This window comes from Pteropus vampyrus, unplaced genomic scaffold (assembly GCF_000151845.1).
Source record: "Pteropus vampyrus isolate Shadow unplaced genomic scaffold, Pvam_2.0 Scaffold403, whole genome shotgun sequence".
NCBI classification, from domain to species: domain Eukaryota; kingdom Metazoa; phylum Chordata; class Mammalia; order Chiroptera; family Pteropodidae; genus Pteropus; species Pteropus vampyrus.
In genome coordinates this window covers 342,244-364,122 of record NW_011889184.1, presented here as the reverse complement: position 1 = coordinate 364,122, position 21,879 = coordinate 342,244, and the positions used below count along the sequence as shown (strand labels likewise).

At 47.0% G+C, this 21,879-nt stretch overlaps 1 protein-coding gene across 1 annotated transcript in view; it reads right to left on the bottom strand.

Annotated features, from left to right (window-relative positions):
- Nucleotides 1-15,257, bottom strand: part of NSG2 (neuronal vesicle trafficking associated 2) — a 52,876-nt gene extending 37,619 nt beyond the window's left edge. Inside the window, exons 1-3 of the mRNA XM_011380737.1 lie at nt 15,138-15,257; nt 14,083-14,233; nt 1,985-2,068 (exon numbers count right to left, since the gene is read on the bottom strand). Of these exons, the coding sequence (XP_011379039.1) occupies nt 1,985-2,068; nt 14,083-14,211 (213 nt within the window). The 5' untranslated portion in view covers nt 14,212-14,233; nt 15,138-15,257. The remainder of the gene's footprint in view (nt 1-1,984; nt 2,069-14,082; nt 14,234-15,137) is intronic.
- Nucleotides 15,258-21,879: the final 6,622 nt, after the last annotated feature.

Here is a 21,879-nt window from a genome sequence, read left to right as displayed (position 1 = left end):
TAGAAAATACAATTTTAATCTCTGCTTTTTCACTCAACCTTCTCTGTGAAGTATTTGCCCAAGTGATTGCATGTCTTCCCAAGCATCATTTTAAAGAATTTCATCAAAAACTTGTAATACTCCGTTGGATAAAAAGAGCAAATTTTAAAAATAATTCTAATCTTTTTCTGATTGCCGAAACAATACATGCTCATATGAAATTTGGAAAGCACAAGAAAATAAAAGAGAAGATAAAATATAAGCTCATAATGCAGAGTAAGCTAAATGCTCTCTCTAAAAAAAAAGCGATTCTTAAGAAACTAAAAATAGTCCATCCTATAGATGTGGTCTTATTTACAGAGTCATGAGAGAGTTGATGAAAACCTACACTGTTCCTAATATTTGGTTTTATAAATAATACCGCAATAAACATTCTTACAGGGGCGTCTGGACATATTTCTGGAGTCTCTGCTGTCAGGAGGACAGGTCAGCTCTACTCCCCGGCCTGGCGCAGGTCCCTGATGCACCAGATACTCCACACCCCCTCCGTACTCCACAGCTACCTGCTGGTTCTCGCAGGTGCCTACAGGCAGCTCGGGCCAAGTCCATGTTTGCCAGGTCCGCACTGTGTGCCAGATACTGAAGCTACAGCCAGAAGTAAGAGCCACCCTTGCCCTTACGGGGTGTGGGCGGGTCAGCATCCCGGAAGTCCCTCATTCCACAGGGATGCGCGCACAGCCACCACATCCCCTCCCAGGCTCACGCACTTGGCTGTTGGGACGCAGATTTAGAGGGAAGGAAGACAGGGACAGAAACAGACCAGTACGTTTATCCACATACACACGCCAATTCCCGGATAACCAACTGAGGTCTGTTTTCCTTTTCAAAGCCTCTAGTCACAGTTGACACAAAACAGCTACTATTAGTTATGCGCTTTTCAAGCACAGAGCCAAGTGCTTTGCAAGTGTTCTGCATGTCGTCCTCACAGCAAGCCTCCCGTCATCTCCATGTGATAAGTGAGGTTCACTGCCCCGCCCGTGGCCTCACGCATAAGGTGGAAACAGGGCTCAAACCCGCCAGGCTGCACCAGTATATACCCACGGAGCCACTGTTCTACTGTCTCCGTGGCTGATTGTGCCTTCTAAATACCCGTGAGGTCTGCCCGCATCTCTCTGTCCGCTCACCATCCTTATCTGAGCCACTATTGTTTTTTACTAGGACGAGTGCAGTAGCTAATAGTCTCCCCACACTCCCTCTCACTCACTATGCTCCATCGGCCATGTAAAAGCCAGCGCTTTGGTCAAAACTCAAGTTCAATCATGTCTCTCCCCTTTTTCAAGTCTTTCAGAGGTTCCCTTTATGCTTCTAGCATCAAACCCAAGCTCCTCCAGACAGTCTACAAGGCCTGGAATTGTCTGCCTACCGCCTCATCTCTGCCTGCTCCCCACGCCTCTCCTAGAGCCCAGCCTCACTGCCCCCGCTCCTATTCCGCGCTGGGGCCGGCCTCCCTGCAGCCCCAGGGCCTTTGCACAAGCCCCTCCTCTTCTCGGCCATGTAAGGCCCTAAGTGACCTCCCCGGGGCACCTCGCTGAGGTTTTCACCGCTAAGAAGCCCGCTCTCTTTCCCTTCGTTTTCACTGTATTTTGTTGCAACCACACGCTGACTAAAATCTGAGTTTCTTCATACATTTTCGTCACATTTCCTGCGGGTTGTGATGGACAGGCAGAGAGATGGGAACAGGGGGAGGAAGAGGAAATGAGACACACGTCACCATCTCGAATGGTCCGAACATTGCGGAGCAGAAGACAGCGTTAAGTCATCCTCGAGAGGCAGAGCTTTCGTTATTTGCTTAGACTCAGTGACCCAGACGGCGTGGCCTCAGGAAGTCCTCCAGAAATGGCCTCTGCTGTGTCCCAGAAGGACCCGCTCCACTGGCGCGAGGTGTCCGAGCTGGCCGAAGCCAGCCTTACCTTTACGCTTCCTGTGACACCATCGAGAAACTGACCGTAAATTCGGCGATTTTCGGCACCCGGAATTTCCCTTTGTTCTTCTGTTCCGGCTGATACTCCGTTCTCGTCTTCACAATCACCTGAAACGTTCGGCCAGGGTTAGCACGCATGGAAGGGCTTGGGATCTTCCTATTTCTATGAACTAAAATTTGTTCCACGTGGCACAAAGATCAGAAAGTAAACAACATCCCTCTCAAGCACACGTAAGAAAAGAGAGCTTTCAAATTACCCATAATACTTCCCCATTCCAAAGAGACAACCATAGATGACAATTTTGGTCACGTCTTTCTAGATGTTCTTAGATGCATATATTCGCTACTTATAAAAACATATATTCTTTTTATGGTGGATTTATACTTTATGAATTTTAAGCTGCTCTTACCGCATAACACTCTAAGATTTTTTCCATGTAGATGAATACACAATTGTATTCTGCGATGTAGCATAATATTCAGTGTATGCGTATATTACAAGTCATCGAATTAGTCTCTACAGTGGAACATTTAGGTTGTGTCCACGGTTTGGGTTATACCAACAGGCTTCGCACATATATTTAATTTCAATTTGAATCGGGACTTCCACGAAGAAAAACATGAACGTCTATTGAATCTATTGTATCATCTTATTTATCTAAAGTCCGAATATTTTGCAGAGGTGGTTAATATCAAGATATGCTGTCAGCCTGCCGGGACATTTAGAGAACTCCACCCCATAGTGTAGGCAAAGTGGAAGGAGAAAGGAGGTTGACAGATAATCCCCGATGACTGCCGAGTGCCACAGTGTCATGGGGCACACAGAAGCTGTCTGAGCCTCATCTATAAAATATGGGCAATAATCATAATAGAACCCTATTTAATGAGTCTGTGTGCCCTGCGAACCATAAGCCCTGGGGTGATGATTGGCTTTGCCTTTTATGGTGGCAGCACTCTAAGATGGCCCACCAGATTCTCGTTCCCATCCCCTGTCCCCATCCGGGTAACCTTGTCCCTCAGAAGTGTAGACAGAAACTGGGAATGCGATGGCAGAGTCACTCCTGTGATTATGTCATGCTATGTGAAACGCCCTCGTAGCAGACTGGAGAGCGATTCTCTTGCTGGCATAGGAGAGGGCCATGCGGCCAGTACCTAAGAGCGGTCTCTAGAAGCTGAAAGTGACCTCAGCCAACAATGAATGGGTCACTCAAGAAAACGGAACTTCAATCCTACAACCATAAGTAACCAAGTAACTGAATTCCGTCAACAACCTGAGCAAGCTTGGAGAGGACCCAAGTGTCAGACAAGAATGCAGCCCAGCCGACACCTGTATTTCGGACCTGTGAGACCCCAAGCAGAGAACCCAGTGTCTGCGCCTGGACTTCTGACCTACAAAAACTGTGAGATAATGCATTTGTGTTGTTTTGAGCCACTAAATTTTTGGCAATTTGTTACACAGCAGTAGAAAATTAATCCAGCTTCACGATGCCGAGTCTATCTCGACTGTCTCTTGGCTTGGTCCCTTCGTTCCTAGATCCTTAGCCATCCGACTGGTCTCGAGTATCTACACATCACACATCAAACGTCACAAAGCATTTGCTTCCTGGTCCTTCCTTCGGTCCCTCTTTTTTTAAAAACTTCTTTCCCAAAGCTTCTCGAAAAGCTCAAAACCATTTTCATCATTTCATGTAAATTTAAAAGCCCCTGTGCTGTGGCTGACATGTTGAGACAGGCGACAGCACTAAAAATATATTACCGTCTGGATGAGACAATGAAGAGTCACTATAAGCAATATTGTCCTAATTGTCATAATAAACATTTTGGGGGTGCTTCTCTAGCACCCATTTCCTTCTTTAATCAAAAGCCTCCTCCATTCTTTTAGAGAACTCACCTGCTGTGTGGCAGCCATGTGGTTATGTGGGATCCATCTCTCCTTTGATGGCAGGGACAGTCCCGAATTAGGTTAAGCCAATCGGGGTGTACTATCCTTCTGATCAAAAAATTTGATTGGCTAAGAGGTGTGCCTATTACCCTCGTTGGACCAATAAGGTATGAGGCAGTGTTGACTGGGAACTTGGGGAAAGAAGCCTCCTTGCTATTTATGGGTGTCTCTCAAAGAGCATACTCTCCCTCTGGATGTCGTGGTGAGGACCTGAGTCCTGGAGTTGCTGAAGCAATCACTGCCAAAGGGAGCTCAGAGAAATGGGGACAGGCCCCGACGGCACCCTGCTCTCTGGATCACGCCTGGCCTGAAGGCCGGCCCGCACTGGACTCTACAGCCATGGGGGCGAATAGACACTATTTGGGACTTGATCCAATTTGGGTTAGGTTTTCTGTTACTTGAGGTAAAAACCTTCTGTCTGATACAAATGTATTCCGAGAAGAATGAACTGAAAAGCTTTTAGAATTTACTACGATGGCCAAATACTAAAGAAGCATAACAAAATCAATACAGATTTTTTTCTTGGCGCCAGAAAAAAAAAATCACCTCAAAATATAATGAGTCCACCAAAAGATACATCCCAAAATATTCACAGCCACTTTTCCTATAATAGCCCCAAAATGAAAACCACCCAGGCGTCCATTAACAGGAGAACAGATAAATTGTGGTTTATTCATAAAATGGAATGCAATACACACGGGTGAGCCTCACAGACTTTACATTAAATATGTCTTTTAAAAGTATCTCGTTTGCAGACTTTAGGCAGAGCAGGGGCCACAGCCTCCTTCGAGTCCACGTCCCACTTGGCCCTGAGCCCGAGATGTTGCGTATGCCCTGTTTGACTTTTGAATGGAAACAGTTCTTTTGGCTTCAGAGCCTCACTCCTCCAACCATCAAGTTCAAACCCAGGCCACAGGACAGGTGGGCACGGGACCCTGTGCCAGTCCTCAGTCACCTGCTCCTCTCCTGAGCTCGGCCACATCTCCTCCAAAGCAACCCAGGTCGCGACATAATATTTTACCTCTGCCCCTGTGACAGTGTTAGCTTGTTAGAACCCCACTCCGCATCAACAGCAGGTCTTGGCCCACCTGCCTGGAACAAATAGATGGTTCTCTGGCCTCATCTCCCTTGACCTCCTGGGGGTCTGTGACAGCGTGTTCTCTCGCTCCTCCTTGAAACTTCCTCTTCCCTGGGGCCCACGGCAGTCTCCCCCTTGGTTCTCTGCCTACTCACCGACCAGCTCTCCTCGGCTTCCTCTCCACACTGTTCCCCTTTCTGCTTCACCTCTCGAAGACGGAATTCCTCAGGGCCGGGTCACGGGCACTCCTTCCCCCACCCACCGCCTTCCACAAACCCCCCCACCGGTGTCCGTGTCCCTCCCAAGTCTGTCTTCATCCTCACAACTCCCACATTTACATCTCCAGTTTGGACCTCGCCCAGAACACAGCTCGCCCAACTGGACGTGTGCCCTTGGGGCGACACGCCTAAATGCAGCGTACCCATGGCAAAGCTTTCGGGGTCCCTGACCCATCTGCCCTCGACATTTGCTTCCCCATGTAATTCCCCAGATCAGAAAATAGCAGCATTATCCACGCCATCGTTTACGTCAAACCGCGTATGAGAATCTCCCATGATCCTTCTCTATCCGTCGGTCCCCAAATCCATGCCATCACCAGCTCCCACTGCCTCAAAAATTTCTCTTGAATTGGGCTATTTGTTCAGTTACACTGCTGCCCCCTGCCCCAGTCCAGAGCACTATCATCTCTGGCCAGCTTCCTGGTCCCCACTCTGACGTCTCCAAACCCAGGAGAAAGAGCTTTCGAGACTAAGCGAGCAGCATGTACAAGCAAACATTCACAAGTGAAGTCACGAACATCTTCCTTTTGACACCCAGGAGGCTGGCACCTGGGGGAACTACGGAGGTGGCCGTGAGTGGCAAGAGGACAGGGCAGGTGACTTGAGGGGCATCTTGAAGATTAACCTGAGAGCAGTGAGGAGCTGAGGAAGGGTTATAAACCAGAGAATGGCTTCCCGGATGTGCATTACAGGTAGAGGGGAGGCCTCTGTCACCGGGGACATCGCTGGGGAGATGCAGAAAGCAGGAGAAGTTGTGGGAATCAGCCAGCCATTAGGCGCGCCATGAAGCTCGGCGTCTGTTCCCATGGAGTGAAGTCAGAAACATCTTCCTTCTATGAAAGGAGATCTAGGAACAGCCAGTTTCTAGTACTATGAAGGGAAGGCCCGAGAAACGTTAACCAATCATTATTAATTGGACCTTGGAGGAATCAGCTTGCGTAAGCAAAGAAAGAGGAAATAAATTTGCAAAGAAAGTCTCAATTCTCAGCAGTTGAAAAAAAAAATGGATCAAAACAGAGCCCTGGGCTCTCGAATAACAACAGAAATGGGCGGGGGGTGGGGATGAAGAGAGCAGAGGAAAAATTCTTTCTCCTCTTTTTTATTATTCAAAGTGGGGTTTTACATATATTTGAAAAATGAACTTCCTCCAGATTTTAAAATATCATCGTGGTTTTGGGCAAAGAAATAAATTGGTTTTCTTTTCATATTTACATATCGGCCCTATTGTCCTGTCGGGGACGGTCCCAAGAACATCATTTGATATCATTGGCACTGCGAGAATGGGATAAATTATTCACCCTGAAAGGACCCCGCAGCTGGGCGTAGCCCCCCTTCACTGGCAAGGCCAGATAATACACAGTGGTTCAGATGGCGCCAAGTGCAGATCATAAAAATTTAAAATACTACTTCCCGGGATTATCAATAATGAAGAGATCCCCACACGGATGGGCAGGGACAATAAATAAAAGCGCAGAAGCGCTGATGAGGAGCCATATTGCGTTTTTATGAGCTGGACTTGCACAGGCCGGAAACGGACGGAAGCCGCATCCTTCAGCTCATCCCTACAGCCGAGCGAGAGTTCAGAGCAGGGCAGTGAACGGCTGGCGGCCGAGGACCCACTACGCGCCAGGCCCTGTGCGCGGGGCCCTTCTGAGGTGTGTCCACTCAGTTCCTTCCCACAGCTCCTTACCACATCTCCCCCAATCCTCGCGTCTCTGCTTTAAAATTATTATGATGCCTGTGTTTCCGATGGGGAAATCTAGCCTCGGAGGGCTGTCACTTGCCTGTGATGACACGACTGGCCAGCGGTTGAGCTGATCTGCAAACGCAAGGTCGCCGTGCTCTTTCCTAGCTAGCATGCTTTGTTTGTTTGTTTGTTTTTTAAACGAGCTAACAAGCTAATGCTTTCATAGGGGTGAAGGTAAAATAGTATGTCGTGTGGGGGTACCTGTTGTGTGCCTGGCACTGTGCCGGAAGCTTTACTTCTGTATCTCAGCGAATCCTCTCCATCACGGGGAAGGTGGGGTGATTATCCCCATTCTACAGATGAACAGCGACAGGGAGCAGCGATGCCTTCATAAGCTCACAGAGCAACCACGACGCAGATCTGGGCTTCTGGCTCAGATCCAAGTGCCACCGGGGCAGGAAGGTCATCGTTCGAGAATCATCACACTCACACTCTGATCCCATGGCACCCGGTACACAGCGGAGGCCCCGCAAATGCGGCCGAATAGATGAATGAACAAAGGAAGCTGCCCCGATGGGTCTGAGTGCTTGGCTGGGAACGCGCTCCCATTTGCCCCCCTCACTCGTCACCCCTCATTCCATCTCTTTGGGTGTGGGTCTTTCCCCAGGCCCTAGAAGCTTAGTATTAAGCCCAGGACACAAGGGAAGATGTCAGTGCTCAAAGGACATTGGTGGGGTGTTGTTGAATCCCATCGATTTGCAGGTGGAGGGGCGGGAGCCCAGAGCGGGGAAGGGATCGCCTACACAGCAAGACGGGGCCAGAGGCAGGACGCTGCGATGGAGCTGCCAGTTCTCAGTCTGGGGCTCACTGCACGGGATCAAGTCTCTTTTCCCTGTTGAGCCTTTGCTTTCTCAGGCAGATGGACGAGCCTCAAACAGACCAGTGAGCCCAATGCGCCTACGACTCTCCGATTACGTGGCAACGTGAGTGGGTCTCCATACCATTCTCCCCGGGAACTTCCAGCACCTTCTGCTCTGAGCAGAACTCACTCCCTGGGCCAGAATATCACAGTGGAGGTCCCCGGCTCTGCTACCGGGTCTATCATCTACGGTCCAGAGGCTCAATCCATGTCCCCTCTCAACTCTCCCTGTGGCCCGGGGCCAGCCCCTGTGCTCTCCAGGAAGGAAGATCCGGGGACCGAGTTGATGATAACGTGACGACAGTAAGGATCATAAGCTTGCATCGAGCACGTCCTCTGTGCCACACCCTGTGGTAAACGGTCCCCGTGTGTTTGCTCTTTTCGCCCTTGAACCAGTTCTGAGGAAGATATTATTGTTCCTATCTCATCAGTGAGGAATCGGAGGGTCAGAGTAGTTATAAACTTGCCCAGGGTCACACAGCAACTCAAGGTTTGAATTCCAGCTGCACGGCTGTAACCCCTCCCTAGTGTCCAGGTAGGGACACTAGCTAACTTCACGGTGGCCTGTGTGCGAACGTGAGCAAGTCACCTAAATTCTCCGAGACTATTTCCACGTCTGTGAAATTGGGGTGATTTTTTTAAAATATAGAAAATTTGATTCATGCTCGTGGTAAAAAGCATTACAAATTATAGAATAAAATTCTTCAAACGGCCTCGCCTCCCCATTCTTACATCGTAAACATTTAATGGTTTCTTGCGTGTCTTTCTGACGGTGTTTTGCGAATTATAATAAAACATACACACGTGTTTCCACCAATGGGATCGCTCCACGCCACACTCGTTAAAGCTCTTTAACTGAGCGACGTGTCTGCCACATTAGCAAATCTGCCTCGTTCTCTCAGCAATCGCTTATTTTCCACCAATTTATCCAATCAGTTCCTTCTCATGGAACATTCCAGTTGTTTCCAGTTTTTTTTTTTAAATGCTTGCAAAACTATACCCATAGGATAACTTCCTCTTGGTAGGAAGCATACCAATAAAATGATATACTTTAAATTTTATAAACAATGTCCAAACACCATCTGAAGAACACTGAACCCGGTTACATAACCAGCAAGAGTATATTGAGATCTGTTTATCGCTAGCGTTAGCAACACTAGGCACTGTCGATTTTTTTTTTTTTTTTTTTGGCCAATCTGATAGGTAGAAAGCTATATTTTCTTTAAAATTATGCTTTTAAGTTATAAAGAATTTTTCATATGCCTAGTGCTCATTTTATATGTACTTATTGGAATAGCCTACTCAGAGCCTTTCCCCCAGTTCAGGGCGATTTATAACTCATCTCTTGAGAACCTCTGAGAAGCAGGACGAGGGGCTCCGTGAGCCCGGAACCCGCAGAGATGGGCATGTCCACGACTCCCCAGGGAAAGGCTGACGGCTCTCTGATCCTATGTTTCAGAGAGAAAAAGGAAGTCTCTCTGAAGCCACAAGAGAGGCCGAGAAGGGACACAGGACTCAGTCGCAAGAACAGCGTCTCCTCCACCCCACACCTCTCTGGGTCCACCTGGCCCTGCCCCTGCACCCCGCTCTCGAAACCTCATCTTTCTCAGCATGTTTCACGTTTAAAGTCAGCTTCCAAGAGCGTCAGCTTGAGGAGACACATTCTTGAAGCCCAGTGAAGGGAAGGAAGCTGCATCCATGAGTACCGCCTGTGCCGCCTTTAGACGATTTTCATGCTTTTCCCTTGCACTAACCCTGTTGGTAAATCCCATGCTCACTTTACAGCTGGCAGAAACCAAAGCCCAGAGAGGCTAAGCAACTCACCTAAAGCCACACAGTAAGAAAACAGCTCAGCTGGGACTTGAACCTAGGTCTCTGGGACTACACAGTGCACGACTACCACACAGAACACGAAGTGTGCCGAAATCGATAATTGATCTCTAAATGTCTACATTCCTTTCTTCCCACGAGCAGGTGAGTTGGGATGTGTCAAGACTTAGTAATCAATAGGAAGGAAAGGGACGTTTGCCCGGAGCCTGGCAGCTGGCTTGCCAAATGCACGATGCGTCTGGGGCTTCGCCAAGGTGGGGCTGTGCTCGTCTGTGGCCTGCCTTCTGCAGACCTGCCATCCATTGGCTGGTACCTCCCAGCACACCTGCCTGCACATCTTGGCTGCACTGTTTGCTTTTGGTGTGTCCTAGGAGAGCATTTCACCTTTCCAAGCTTGTTTCTACATCTGTAAAATGGGATAATGACAGTGACCCCACAGAGGGTTTGTGGGGACATCTGGGTTATTGTGGTCCCTCAGATAAACCAAAGGCAGCAAGGCCCCGAAGGCATGCCCCGAAATTGGGTGTCTGCAGACTGATGCTTCAGCTCCTCAAGAGCTTGCCCCCCCCTAGCCAGGAGAAAGCCACTCAACTGCTAAGATTCAAGTCTGTCTCCCACGCTGTCAAGGGGAGGGACTAAGCCAGGCTTCGAGCTAGCGTTTCCCACCACCCACTGCATGCCAAGACTTCAGAGACGAGGCAGAGCCGGGGCCCTCAGGCCTGGTGGGCAACCCCCCTCAGTGGCACAGCACTGCATCTGCATGACCCGCTCCCCATTCCACCGCCACCGCCACCTCCGTCATGACCGTGGCCGTGGCCTTCTGCTGGGTGATCTCCCGCTCCCACCCGTTTCTATTCTCCCCATTCCTCCCGGGGGGGGCTGCAGGAAACCCGGCCACCTCTGCGGGGGCAGCTACTCTGCTGCTTCCAGGAGCATCGATTGGGAGGAAAGAGGAAGAAGAGACTAGGAAACAAGCAGGAGTCCCTTGTCCCTCGCGTGGCCCACAGCAGCCAGAGGACTCTCCCTAAAATAGAAATCTGATTCTTTCCCTCTTCTACTTTGAACCCCTCCAAAAAAATTCACCAGGCCGCACGTGAACCGGCACCCATCTTCCGAGTCTCTCTCGGTCACTCAGTGAGCCCAGGCGACCTGGCCTCCTAACTCTTCCTTCAATGCCCTCGAGGCTGGTCCCTCTGTCCCCCACTCCCCTCACCAACCCACCTCTGGCGGAGCTTCCTCCTCAGATGTCCCCTGACCACCCTCCCATCGTAACGAGGCCCCCTGAAGTCTTAGCCTCTTCTACATTACGGCACCTTACTCTGTCCATATTAGCCCTCCTCGCAACTGGTGTCTGCATTTCTATTTGTGTGATGGCCTGTTTGGCATCCTCTCCCCCACTGGACTGGAAGCCCCACAAAGGCAGCGGCTGCCTCCGACTCCTCACGGTGGGTGTGCATCGCCCAGCACAGTGCCCGTCACATAGAAGGCGCCCAACGAGGTGTGCTGGATGAGTGGATGAGCGAAAGAATACCTTCCAGAATGACAAGTAGAACCCTGGCTGAAACTATGGGTGGTCAGGGAACGTGTCCAGGGGAGCTGTCTGTGCTGACAGTTAAGCATCTGGAAGATCCACCTGGCTTTTTGAGTGGGATTCACTTTTAACACATCTGTTCTAATGTCAGAACAGACGTGTTAAAATATAAAGCTTATAATGCAAAGACGGTAAAATCCAAACACTGGCAGAGAAAACGGCTAACGCGATTTCCCACTAAGAGGAGAGACAGAGGCCCGACTGAGGAGAGAATTCACGCGGGTCCCGCCGTGAGGCGACAGCTGGGCTCATCCTCGAGCCGCAGTCCACGGACACTCAGGCCAGCAGGCTCGCCGTTCCGGCCCAGGCGGAATCATCTAGAACAACGCCGCCTGGGTTCTCTGTCATCTAGACGTAGCCAAGATGCTCACCAGCTATATTGCTTTGGGAAGTGATTTTTCCACTCAGCGCCTGAGTTTCATCATCTTTAAAAACCAGATTAAATAACTTCTTTATTGAGTCTTATTAACTATTGTGTGTAGCGTGTGCTTGCATGTGCGTGTGTGCGTGCATGTGTGTTAGTGTGCGTGTAGTGTGTGCGTGCGTGTGGCTGAGAACAGCGTCTAGCATTTAGAGAGCACTTGAAAACGGTCATTTTACTATTTTCTTACGTTCGGTTTTGTGCCAGGCACTGTACCTATGAGCCACCGTCCGTGATCTGACCATTGTGAGGTGTGATTGGTGGCCCACTCCACAGAGGAGGACACTGAGGCCCGCCCGTTGGAAGCCTTTAGCACGAACGTCGGAGGGAGTCTGCAGTGTGGGGCCTGCACCTTTCAGGACGCACCGGGGTCCCTTTCCAATCCCCAGGGTGTTCGCCTTTCAGGCTCCGGAATGGCTTTTGGTCCACCTGGACTGGGTGCTCAGTAGCCGTCAGGCCTGTCCCCTCTCTCTAGCAGGGAAGGAAGCCCTTAAAGGCAGGAGGGACGGGCGGGCAGGGGAAGAAGGGGAGACGGAGGCCACTGTGTTTCTGGATGACTTGCAGGTGTGCAAAGGGGTTAGAGGGACAAGTGGCCTCCTCGCCACAGTCCCTTTCCCTTGCGTACCTCTCAGGGACATGCAGCTCTTCAAGGCTGTAGCTGTTGGACGAATGGAGACCGATCCTGAAGCCCCACAAAACCCTGAGAGATGGTCCCCCCCTTCTCCCCAACTTCCGCTATGGCTGGCTCAAACGCCAGCACTGCTCCTCTCGTGAGCTTGGACAACTAACCAAATTTCTCTGCTCCTTCATATTTTTCACCGATAGGAGTGCAAACTGCAGGATTCCCAGGGGTGATGTGCATCCAGCACAGCAGTCCTCAGCTTGGGCTGCACACAGGAGTCACCTGAAGAGAGTTAATTAATACCAAGCCCGGGTCTCACCCCAGAGAGTCTGATACCATCGTTCTGGGGCGTGGCCTAGATTTTGGGAGTTTCAAAAGCTCCCCAGGTGATCCTAACACGCAGTCCAAATCTGAAAACCTCTGCCACGCACGTAGCAGATGTCCCTTTGCATTCCGTTAGTGTTAATTGCCCGCTCGAATTTTATTTTTAAAGGCACTATCAGTTTCCCAGGATAGCTCAAGGCTTCTTTATTTCGGCCACCACCCCCCCGTGCACATTCTCATATTGACAACCTCTGCACTTTCAAAACAGATGACTCAGCCCCCGGCCAATCACCTGGGCCCTTTATCTAGCTTTGGCTCCTCTTCTGTTCATTGGATGGAGCCAATTGGTTAAGACACACAATGCCTTCCTGGAGACGCCAATGAGGAAATCAAACAGATGGAATGATCCATTGTTCACGCTTCAGCCAGGGAAACCCACGGTTTGCCTCCAAAGCTCTCTTACAGTGTGCCAAAGCCCCCACTGCGAAACCCCAGCTTCTCTCGGATGGATCTTAAACGATAAGTTGCTCCCACCCGTGTCCATGGGCTAACCGCACCCCACCCCCCACGCACATCTCTCTGTAGAAATGCCCACCTCCATTCTTCATGGACCACTCCCATGTCAGGAGATGTGCCATCAGCCAGTCACTCATTTCCAGCCACGCCTCCCCCAGAGACACTACTCCAAGGCATGCTATTTCCCCAGCGCTCTCCATGCTTTGCGCATGCGTGCGCTTTGCCTTAAACGCCTTTTCCTCCCGTGGTCTACCTGGAAGGGCTTTACTCACCTTTAAAAGCCAAATTCAAATGTCCTCCCTCGCAGCTGACTTCCCCTGGCCTCTCGGGAGCCCCCGCCCCGCCCCCGCCACAGCGGGATTTAGTCGTTTCCACCTCTGTGCTTTCGTAACCTTCGCAATGCTCAGGTATGCATTAGATGCTCGTGATGCGTGCATGAGATGCTGTGCCGGACAGGGATTCTGGAATTTGTCTTTTTATAACCAACTCCTAGCACAGGCACAGGGCTCTGGCAGGTGCAAACTAAATGCTTGTGGGACTGCGTCCAATTCTCTCTCCTCAAATCCTTACCAGTCAATTTTCGAAACCCCTCCCCCAGATAATCAAGGCGATTGTCCCTGTCACGGTTCAGAAGCTTATTAGTATTCATCTGCTAGGACGAAACTTTAAAAAGCTCACTTTCCTTGCCCATGTGTGTATATGTGAACCAAAAAAAAAAAAGAAAGAAAAAATGAATAAACACTTACCATCAGTCTGAAATAACACACGAGACGTGCTGTCTCTACAGGGAATAACTGCACTTAACGGGAAAGGGACCGTATTTGACTGATGAGGAAGGGACAGGGTTCGGGGGCGCTTTATTTCCTGAGGTGGGGGCGGAGGGGCACTGAGGGGGAGGGGGGCGCCTGCTTTACCTTTTCTGGAGCAGGCAGCTGTAAGTGGTTAACCTCCAAGGGGGTGATGAGAGGAACGGTCTGGAAGCCATCCTCCACTGAAGGCGGCTTGGCTCCTTTCTCGCCGGGGTTACCGTTCAGCTTCACCATCCTTACGCCTTTCTTCCCAGACCTGAGGCAAGCAGTGGGAGTCTAGTTACGCGGGGGAGGGGAGGCGGGGAAAGAGCAAACGGCGCTGTCCTCAACGGCTCCGCTCCGGTGGCTTTCGATGTAGAGACCGGAGTCATTGCTCTCCCCTCAGATTTCCTGACATGGTTCCCGTCATCCAGTAAAACTTCTATAATCATCGAAATGTGCCATCCGCCCCCAGGGCTCAACAGCCCTTAAATTTGGGAAACTCAAGGAAAATCCTAGACTCACACACACAAAAAATACAAGCTTAAAAAAATATATCCAAGACTCTAGAGCTAACACAGGCATGTAATCTCAGTGGAAAGCTTATTCCGACCGCAAAATTAAATCTTATTATTTTGGATTACCCTGCAGTATGATAAATTTCACCTTACCACTCTGGTTGCTGTTCTATTATACTGGTTTTCCTTCACCAGTCTCCCTAAAACACAATAAATACATTCAACGACTCCATGTGCAGTGCACCCTTTTACATAATCTGTAGGTTGTATAGGAGATACAATTTCCTAAGACAAAAAAGGACTGGCTTGAACCCGATCCTGTTATTCAGGCATGAAATGCCTCCATGTCTTCCATAGCGAAGGGCCAATTTTTTTTTTTTTCCTTTTGCTTCTATGGAAAGTTAGCAAACCCCGTATTGCAAGATTGCCAACTGAATAAACAAATCACACTTATTCCTCTCTGGTTCCCTTGGAAGTCTAATGGTGCTCCCACCCCACCCCCAGACGCCCAGCACAACTGAATCCCCCGTGTCAATCCTGCTGATAGAACATTATTAGACAGAATAGGGCTGTCGCGGGGTTGAAAGGGATGGTAGAGGGTTGGAGGATATTGGGGAGTGGTTAAAGCGAAAAACCAAAAAACAAAAACAAATGCCTACTTACTGTGCTGCACTCTTGGGGGTCAGAGCAGATTCAAGCCAATTTGAAGAGGAGGCGGAGGACGGCCGGGAGTCCTCCCTCCTCAGCCGGAGCTCGTGGTGCTGAAGGGACAGCGCCTCGCGTGCGTCTGGACCCGGAGCTTCTGAGAGCGCGCGCGAGCGAGCGGGGAAGAGCTGCTGGCAGCCGCCTGCCTGCTCGCCGGCTCGCGCCCCCTCCCACCGGGGAACGGGCTCCCACACCATCTGTCATCTGGCACCACCTGCTGTTTCTCATGCATGGCCACAACCACCGCGCGGGATAAAATGGTTTCAAGAAAGTGGGAGGGATTCTGACCACCACCAAATATAATTTTTTAAAAAGTAAGCTGCACCGTAAAACAAGCAATGCTTGAGCCCCTAACATATCTAGAAAGGCACATTGATTAGGAGAAGTCGCCACTTCCTAAAATCTTTCAGAACAATATTATAAAATACAGAATGGTTCGGGCCCCGCACCGTGCTCTGACCTGTGGAAGGAAAATAGAGAGAATTAATATTTATCGAGTCTCATCCACACGGCGGGCACTTTTCCAGGCTCTTTCAGACTGTTTCCGTAATTTGCAGTATGTGACTTCTAATAGCACCTTCGTGATGGGGTCGGCGTAAGGTATAAACGTAAAAAGGTGAGAAAAGCATCTCACTCAGAGCAAGCACCACATAAACACAAATGACTATTCTCTCGACGCCACTGTGATCACGGAGTTCAGATAAGGTCACAGAGCTGCTCGAGCCCCAGGAACTGGGATTTGAGCCCTGATCCACTGCCACACGGTTGAAGTGGACAAAATGATTTCTTGGAAGGAAGGAAGGAAGCGTTTCCAAAAAGTGGATATCTGTATGCCACAAAACTGCACTGAACAGTTTAAAGTTTGTCAGCTTTACTCTTAACTTGACAACGCGCCCTTAAGTCAGTGTTGGGTGAAATAAAGACTTACCTATTCTTCTGCGCATCGTCTAATAATCCTAGGTGGCTTTCATCATAAATTGCTTATAAAGAATATTTTTAAATCACCCATGTGTTTAGTAATAATATTACATGCATTGTTTTCACTTAGAAAATGTTGCTATTTACTGTTTCTGTGAGTTTGTAACCATTTTCTTTAATAATTGTGAGTATAGTGTGGGAATGGAGAACACAGCCTTTCGAGCCAGGCCGTCTGGGGTCAAATATCAGCTCTGCCACTTGCTAGATTTATGATCTTGGGTAAGTTAACTTCTCTGTGCCTCAATTTCCTCACTGTAATTGAGGGTACTACTAATACTGCATAGGATCGTTATAAAAATTAGATGAGTTAATACACGTACAGTGCTTAGCACAATATCTACAAGTACAAAATAAATATCTACTCTTATTCAATTATTAGATAAGCAATTTTATTTTATTTTAGACAAGCAATTTTAAAAATAGCTCTTAATCAGGTTTTTATTTTTTATTTTTTTAGTTTTCTAATTTATTAATTTATACCCTTTAAAACACTATTTTCTTCTTTCTCATTTCCTTAAGTTTATTTTTCTCTTTTGAACACCCAGGACAAATATCTAGTTTATTGATTTGCCTTCTCCCTGTTTGATAATAAAAGAAATTAATGCTATTGCTTCAATGTACCTCTGAAACAATGCTGCTTTTTCATTATCATTCCTCAATATTTTATAACTGAAGATTTGCTTCTCTGACTCAAGAGTCATTTGGTAAAATAGTATTGTTTTTGATTTCTAAACGCTTCGTTTTCATTGTTGCTAATTTATATCTTTTGAAACTAGTTCTAATTTCTGTATACTTTGTGTTTTCTGTATATTTTCTGCTTTGGGGAATGTATTAAATTTTCTTTGTGACCTAAGATATGAATTATTTCTGTTAAAATTCTCTGAGCATAAAGAAAGAAGTCACGTTCTATAGAGACTTTTATACATTGTTAAATCAAGTTTGTTCCTTGAGTTATTTAAATCTTCTATACCCTCAATGATTTTTCACTTTCTTGACCTGCCAAGAAATTAGAGAAGGGTGTTGCTATTTTCCATTATTGTTGCGATATTTCTATTTGCATTAAAGCTATGTTGTTTGGCACATAGTTTCATGATGTCACATCTTGTGACTTTTGCTTTTATGGTATAACATGATTAGTTCATTTAGTATTTTGTGATTAGAATTCCTCTCCACCTAAAATATAGTTGCAAACCCTTCCTTCTGTGGTTTCCAGTGGCTCTTCCCAGCCTTGTATAACTGGACTTTATTTCTTGACTAGGTCATTTTAAGTAATCTGTTTAATATGAGAATTTAACTCCTTATAATTAACTCTTACAATGACATGTATTGTCTCATACTTGTCATAATTTTTATGGTTTCTTATTATTTCCTTCATTGTGTTCTACATACACTTTAGTTATTTGGAAGGGACACGTATGTTTTAAAATTATGTCTTTGGTTATTTTTAATGATATCAAAAACATATTTGAATCAACATTCATCTTTCAGCCTCAAGAATAAAACAAATTCTTTTGATCTTCCACGTAAAATGAGATAATTAGCTCACGTTTACTTCTCCACCTTTTCCTGCTTCCCATTTATCAAATGTTAAACCTTAGTCTTTATTTTCACTGATGCACATTTTCCCATTTTATTTCCATTTCCTGAGATGCTTTCGTCAGACCTAGAAGTGGGAGAAAAGTGAATATAATATCTTTTTCCAAAGGGCTCAAATGATGCTTTATCTGAAAATAATTACTTTACATACGTAAGTTCCAAAGAATCTGTGATGCTTCTGTGATTGGTTTGATTGTATCTTAGTATTAAGTGTTTTGTTTTGTTTCCATGTATAGATATATCTCCAATGAAAGAGATAATAAAAGCACTTTAAATGTCTCATTATAAATCTTGTTGTCAGTTTAAGAATCTTATTCAAAATTTAATGGTGTGATAGGAATATAAGCTTTTTAGAAATCTGTTCTAAGAATCTCCCAGAGGCCAGCATAAAAGGAAGCTATGCTCATACTATTGCTACGAGCTCTATATTTAAATTTCAAATAACAGCAGTCAGAAAGCTATGAAAAGCAAGAGACTCTTTCCATTTTAAAAGGAAATGGGTCATCGCCTACTTTTGATTTAAAAGAAAGGACAATAGAGAGCCAGAGAGGCAAATGGCAGAAGGGCCAGTCCAAAGTTCTCTTCTGATTGGCTACAAACAGTTGAAGAAGGAGACTTTCTAACTAAAGGAGTCAAGCCCTGGGGGTGAAAACTGACATCAGCTTAAGACGAGCAGCATGACTTACAAAGAACCTTCCAATTAAAGTCCAGGGATCACTTAGAAATAAGTCGATAAGAATAAAGGCTCTTTGAGAAAGTTTTTGAATTTTGCCTAGAAACTGAGGTCCTTAAAAAGGCATTCCAAGGACCCTTTTCCTGTTAAATGACCCATTCCGCTGTCTCTTCTGACTAAAGTTTATCTAGTCTATGTTGTAAAATAAGTCACAATTGAGTGCAAAGTTTGGGTTGCAGAACAGTTTCCCCAAAAAAGCCAACTCCGAGGGCTTTGAATGCGGGACGTTGTTATTATGTATATATCTCTGGATGGGGGGAGGAGGAAGGAAAGGGAGCACACTTGATCAGAGGGAGAACTGAATGGAGAGATATTCTCAACAAAGCCCTCAGCCAATCCCACTAGTACCTGTGAAGCTGGGATGGCCCTTCCTTGTTGTCCTGTGTTGAGATGCAGATGGGAGACCTTCCCCAACTGGGCAAGACCGTGGGCAAGGTGGCTCTCTTCAGCCGAGGGCAACTTTGGAGAGGGCTAATAGCTAAAGCTGTCAGCTAACTGCTGAGGGACAAAGACTTTCAGTCCTGACAAGGGACCTATCTGGGCAGCACAGCCTCCACTACGGGCTCTGTCCTAGGCTGTCCTCACACTTGACAATCGTGCCCCGTGACTTCAAATACCATTTGTATGCCTGTAACAACTCCTAAATTTTATTTCCGACAAAGACTTCTGGACTCAGACCCATATATATGACCATTCTCCTGACATCTTCACTTGGATGGCTCATAGGCACTTGCATCTCAACATGCCCAAAACCGAACTCCTGGTCTCTGCCCTCCCAGCTGCTCCTCCTCCACCGGAGAGCTATCTCATCAGTGAATTGCCCCGTCATCCAGCCTTTGCTCCAGCCAGAAAACTCAGAGGAGTTCTTGACAGCGCCTTCCTCACTCCTACATGCAATCACCAAGTGCTGATAATCCTCCCAAATCTCTCAAATCGGTCCAGCCCTCCCTATCGCGATGACTCATCCTTAGCCTCCTCTATCTCCCTACCTGACAAGTCTCCTGACAACGGTGCTCTCCCCCCAACCTACTCCTCCGCTATAGTCCAAGCCATCGCTGTACAATGAAATTCTGGTCGTGTCGTTTCCTTACCGAGAACTCTTCAGGGGCTTTTTTTTTTTTTTTTTTTAAGATAAAGACCAAAATCTTAAACTTATCCTATACAGTTCTCTATTTGTCCCCTGCCCACCCTACAAGCCCCCCTCCTGCCACCTTCCCCTTACAAGGACACTCCAGCTCCCCTGACCTCCAGACATACGTCCCCTGAGGTGTTTCCTTTGCAGCTGCCTCTTCGGGGGTCCTCTTTCTACCCCTTTAACCAATTTATGATTCTTCAGAACCATTTAAACAGTACTTTCTCAGGGATGTCCCCTCTGAGACCGCAGACTATACTCAATTCCTCTTGCATATGCTCCCTTAGTACTCTGTTCTTCTATTTGAAATACCTATTGTTCTTAAAAACTACATGATTATTTGCATAATTGTGGCTGAATGAGAAAAAGAATCAAGTTCTTACAACCCCAATATCAGCAACCAGGGGGTGGATGGGTAAATTTTGGTTCACCCCATCTGAGGAAATATTATTAGGTCATGAAAAATGTCATAGAATACTGAATTAACATGGGGAATGTTTCTAATGTTAAGTGGAAAGAGCAATCGAATTGTACAGACGTTTTCTCGACTGTAAAAATGTGAAGACTTAACGGTATTAAAATGTGTACAGGTTATTTCCTGGATGATTTTATGGGTGAGTTTCACCTTTTCTTAATACTTTTTTTCCTCATCTCCCCAAAACGTGTTATTTTTAAATCAATGAAGGAAAAAAACATGAATAATTTTCTACTAGAGAAAAGAAAATCTGTGGAGTTCTAGAAAATATTAACTTTAAAAAAAAACAGTAGATTTATAAGAGAAAAAAAATCTATCAAGTTCTAGAAAACATAAACTTAAAAAAAAACAGATTTATAAGAGACTAGTAAGCCAACATGGTGAAATTAAAGAGTTGACTCTAAGTTCACCGAGTGTTATAGGGGGGCCTTGCGGGAAGTCACTATTGTGGCCCTGAGACCCTCTGACACACCAGAGAGGATGACAGGGTGTAAACCGCTATTACTATTTTTTTCTTCCAGTTTTACTGAGCTACAATTAACAAATAAGTATTATGTATATTTAGGGTGTACAATGTCATGTTTTGATATATACACACATTGTGAAATGATTGCCACGATCACTCTAATTAACATATGCATAATTTCACAGTTACCATTTGTGTGCGGGGACGGGGGGGTGGCGGGAGAAAGTGGTAAGGACATTTAAGATCTACTCTCTTAGCATCTGTCAAGTACAGATGCATCCCAAGACCCCATGGATGCCCGAAATCACGGGTAGTATGAACACTACACGTCCTGTTTTTTCTGTACAGACACGTTTTCACTTAGGAAGTGCTTTATGGCTTCTCTTTGGCATATCCAAATTGCTGGCATCACTGCTCTTGAGCTCTGGGGCCACCGATAAGTAAAATGAGGGTTACTTGAACATAAGCACTGCGACACCTCAACAGTCGATCTGATATCCGAGACAGGTACTAACAGGCGGGTAGCACAGAAGCGTCGACATGCGGGACAGAGGGACGATGCCTTAGGTGAGGGGTAGCAGACCTGAGTGAGATTTCATCAAGCTGCTCAGAACAGCACCCAACTTAAAACTTATTCATTTCTTGACTCTCCCATTTAATATTTTTGGACCATGGTTGACTCCGAGTAACTGAAACCACAGAGAGCAATGCTGCCTAAACTGAGGACTACCGCACACAATATTGACGATAGTCACCGTGCTGTACATCAGATCTCCAGAATTATTCATCCCGCAGAACTGAGTTTGTGCCCTTCGCCCGACATCTGTGTCCCCCCATGCCCCCAACCCTTGGCAATCGCCATCCTGTTTCTGACTTCGCCTTTTCAGATTCCACATAGAAGTGGACCATGCAGTGTGTCTTCCTGTGCCTGCATTATTTCACTTAGCATAATGTCCTCCGGGTTCACCCATGTTGCCACAAATGACAGAATTTCCTGTTTTTAAAGACTTAGTAATATTCCGATGTGTGTATTTGTGCACGTGTGTCATTTTCTTTGTCGACTCATCATCCATCGAGAGACGCTGAGGTTGATTCTCTATCTGGCCGTTGTGAATAATGCTGCAGTAAACATGGGAGCTCAGATGCCTCTTTGAGATACTCGTTTCATTTCCTTTGGGTGACCCCCAGAGATGGAGTTGCTGGACCATATGGTAGTTCTATTTTTAACTTTTTGGGACCCTCCATACTGTCTTCTCTGGTGGCTGCACCAATTTACAGCCTCACCGACAGTGAACAAGGGTTCCCTTTCCTCCACATTCT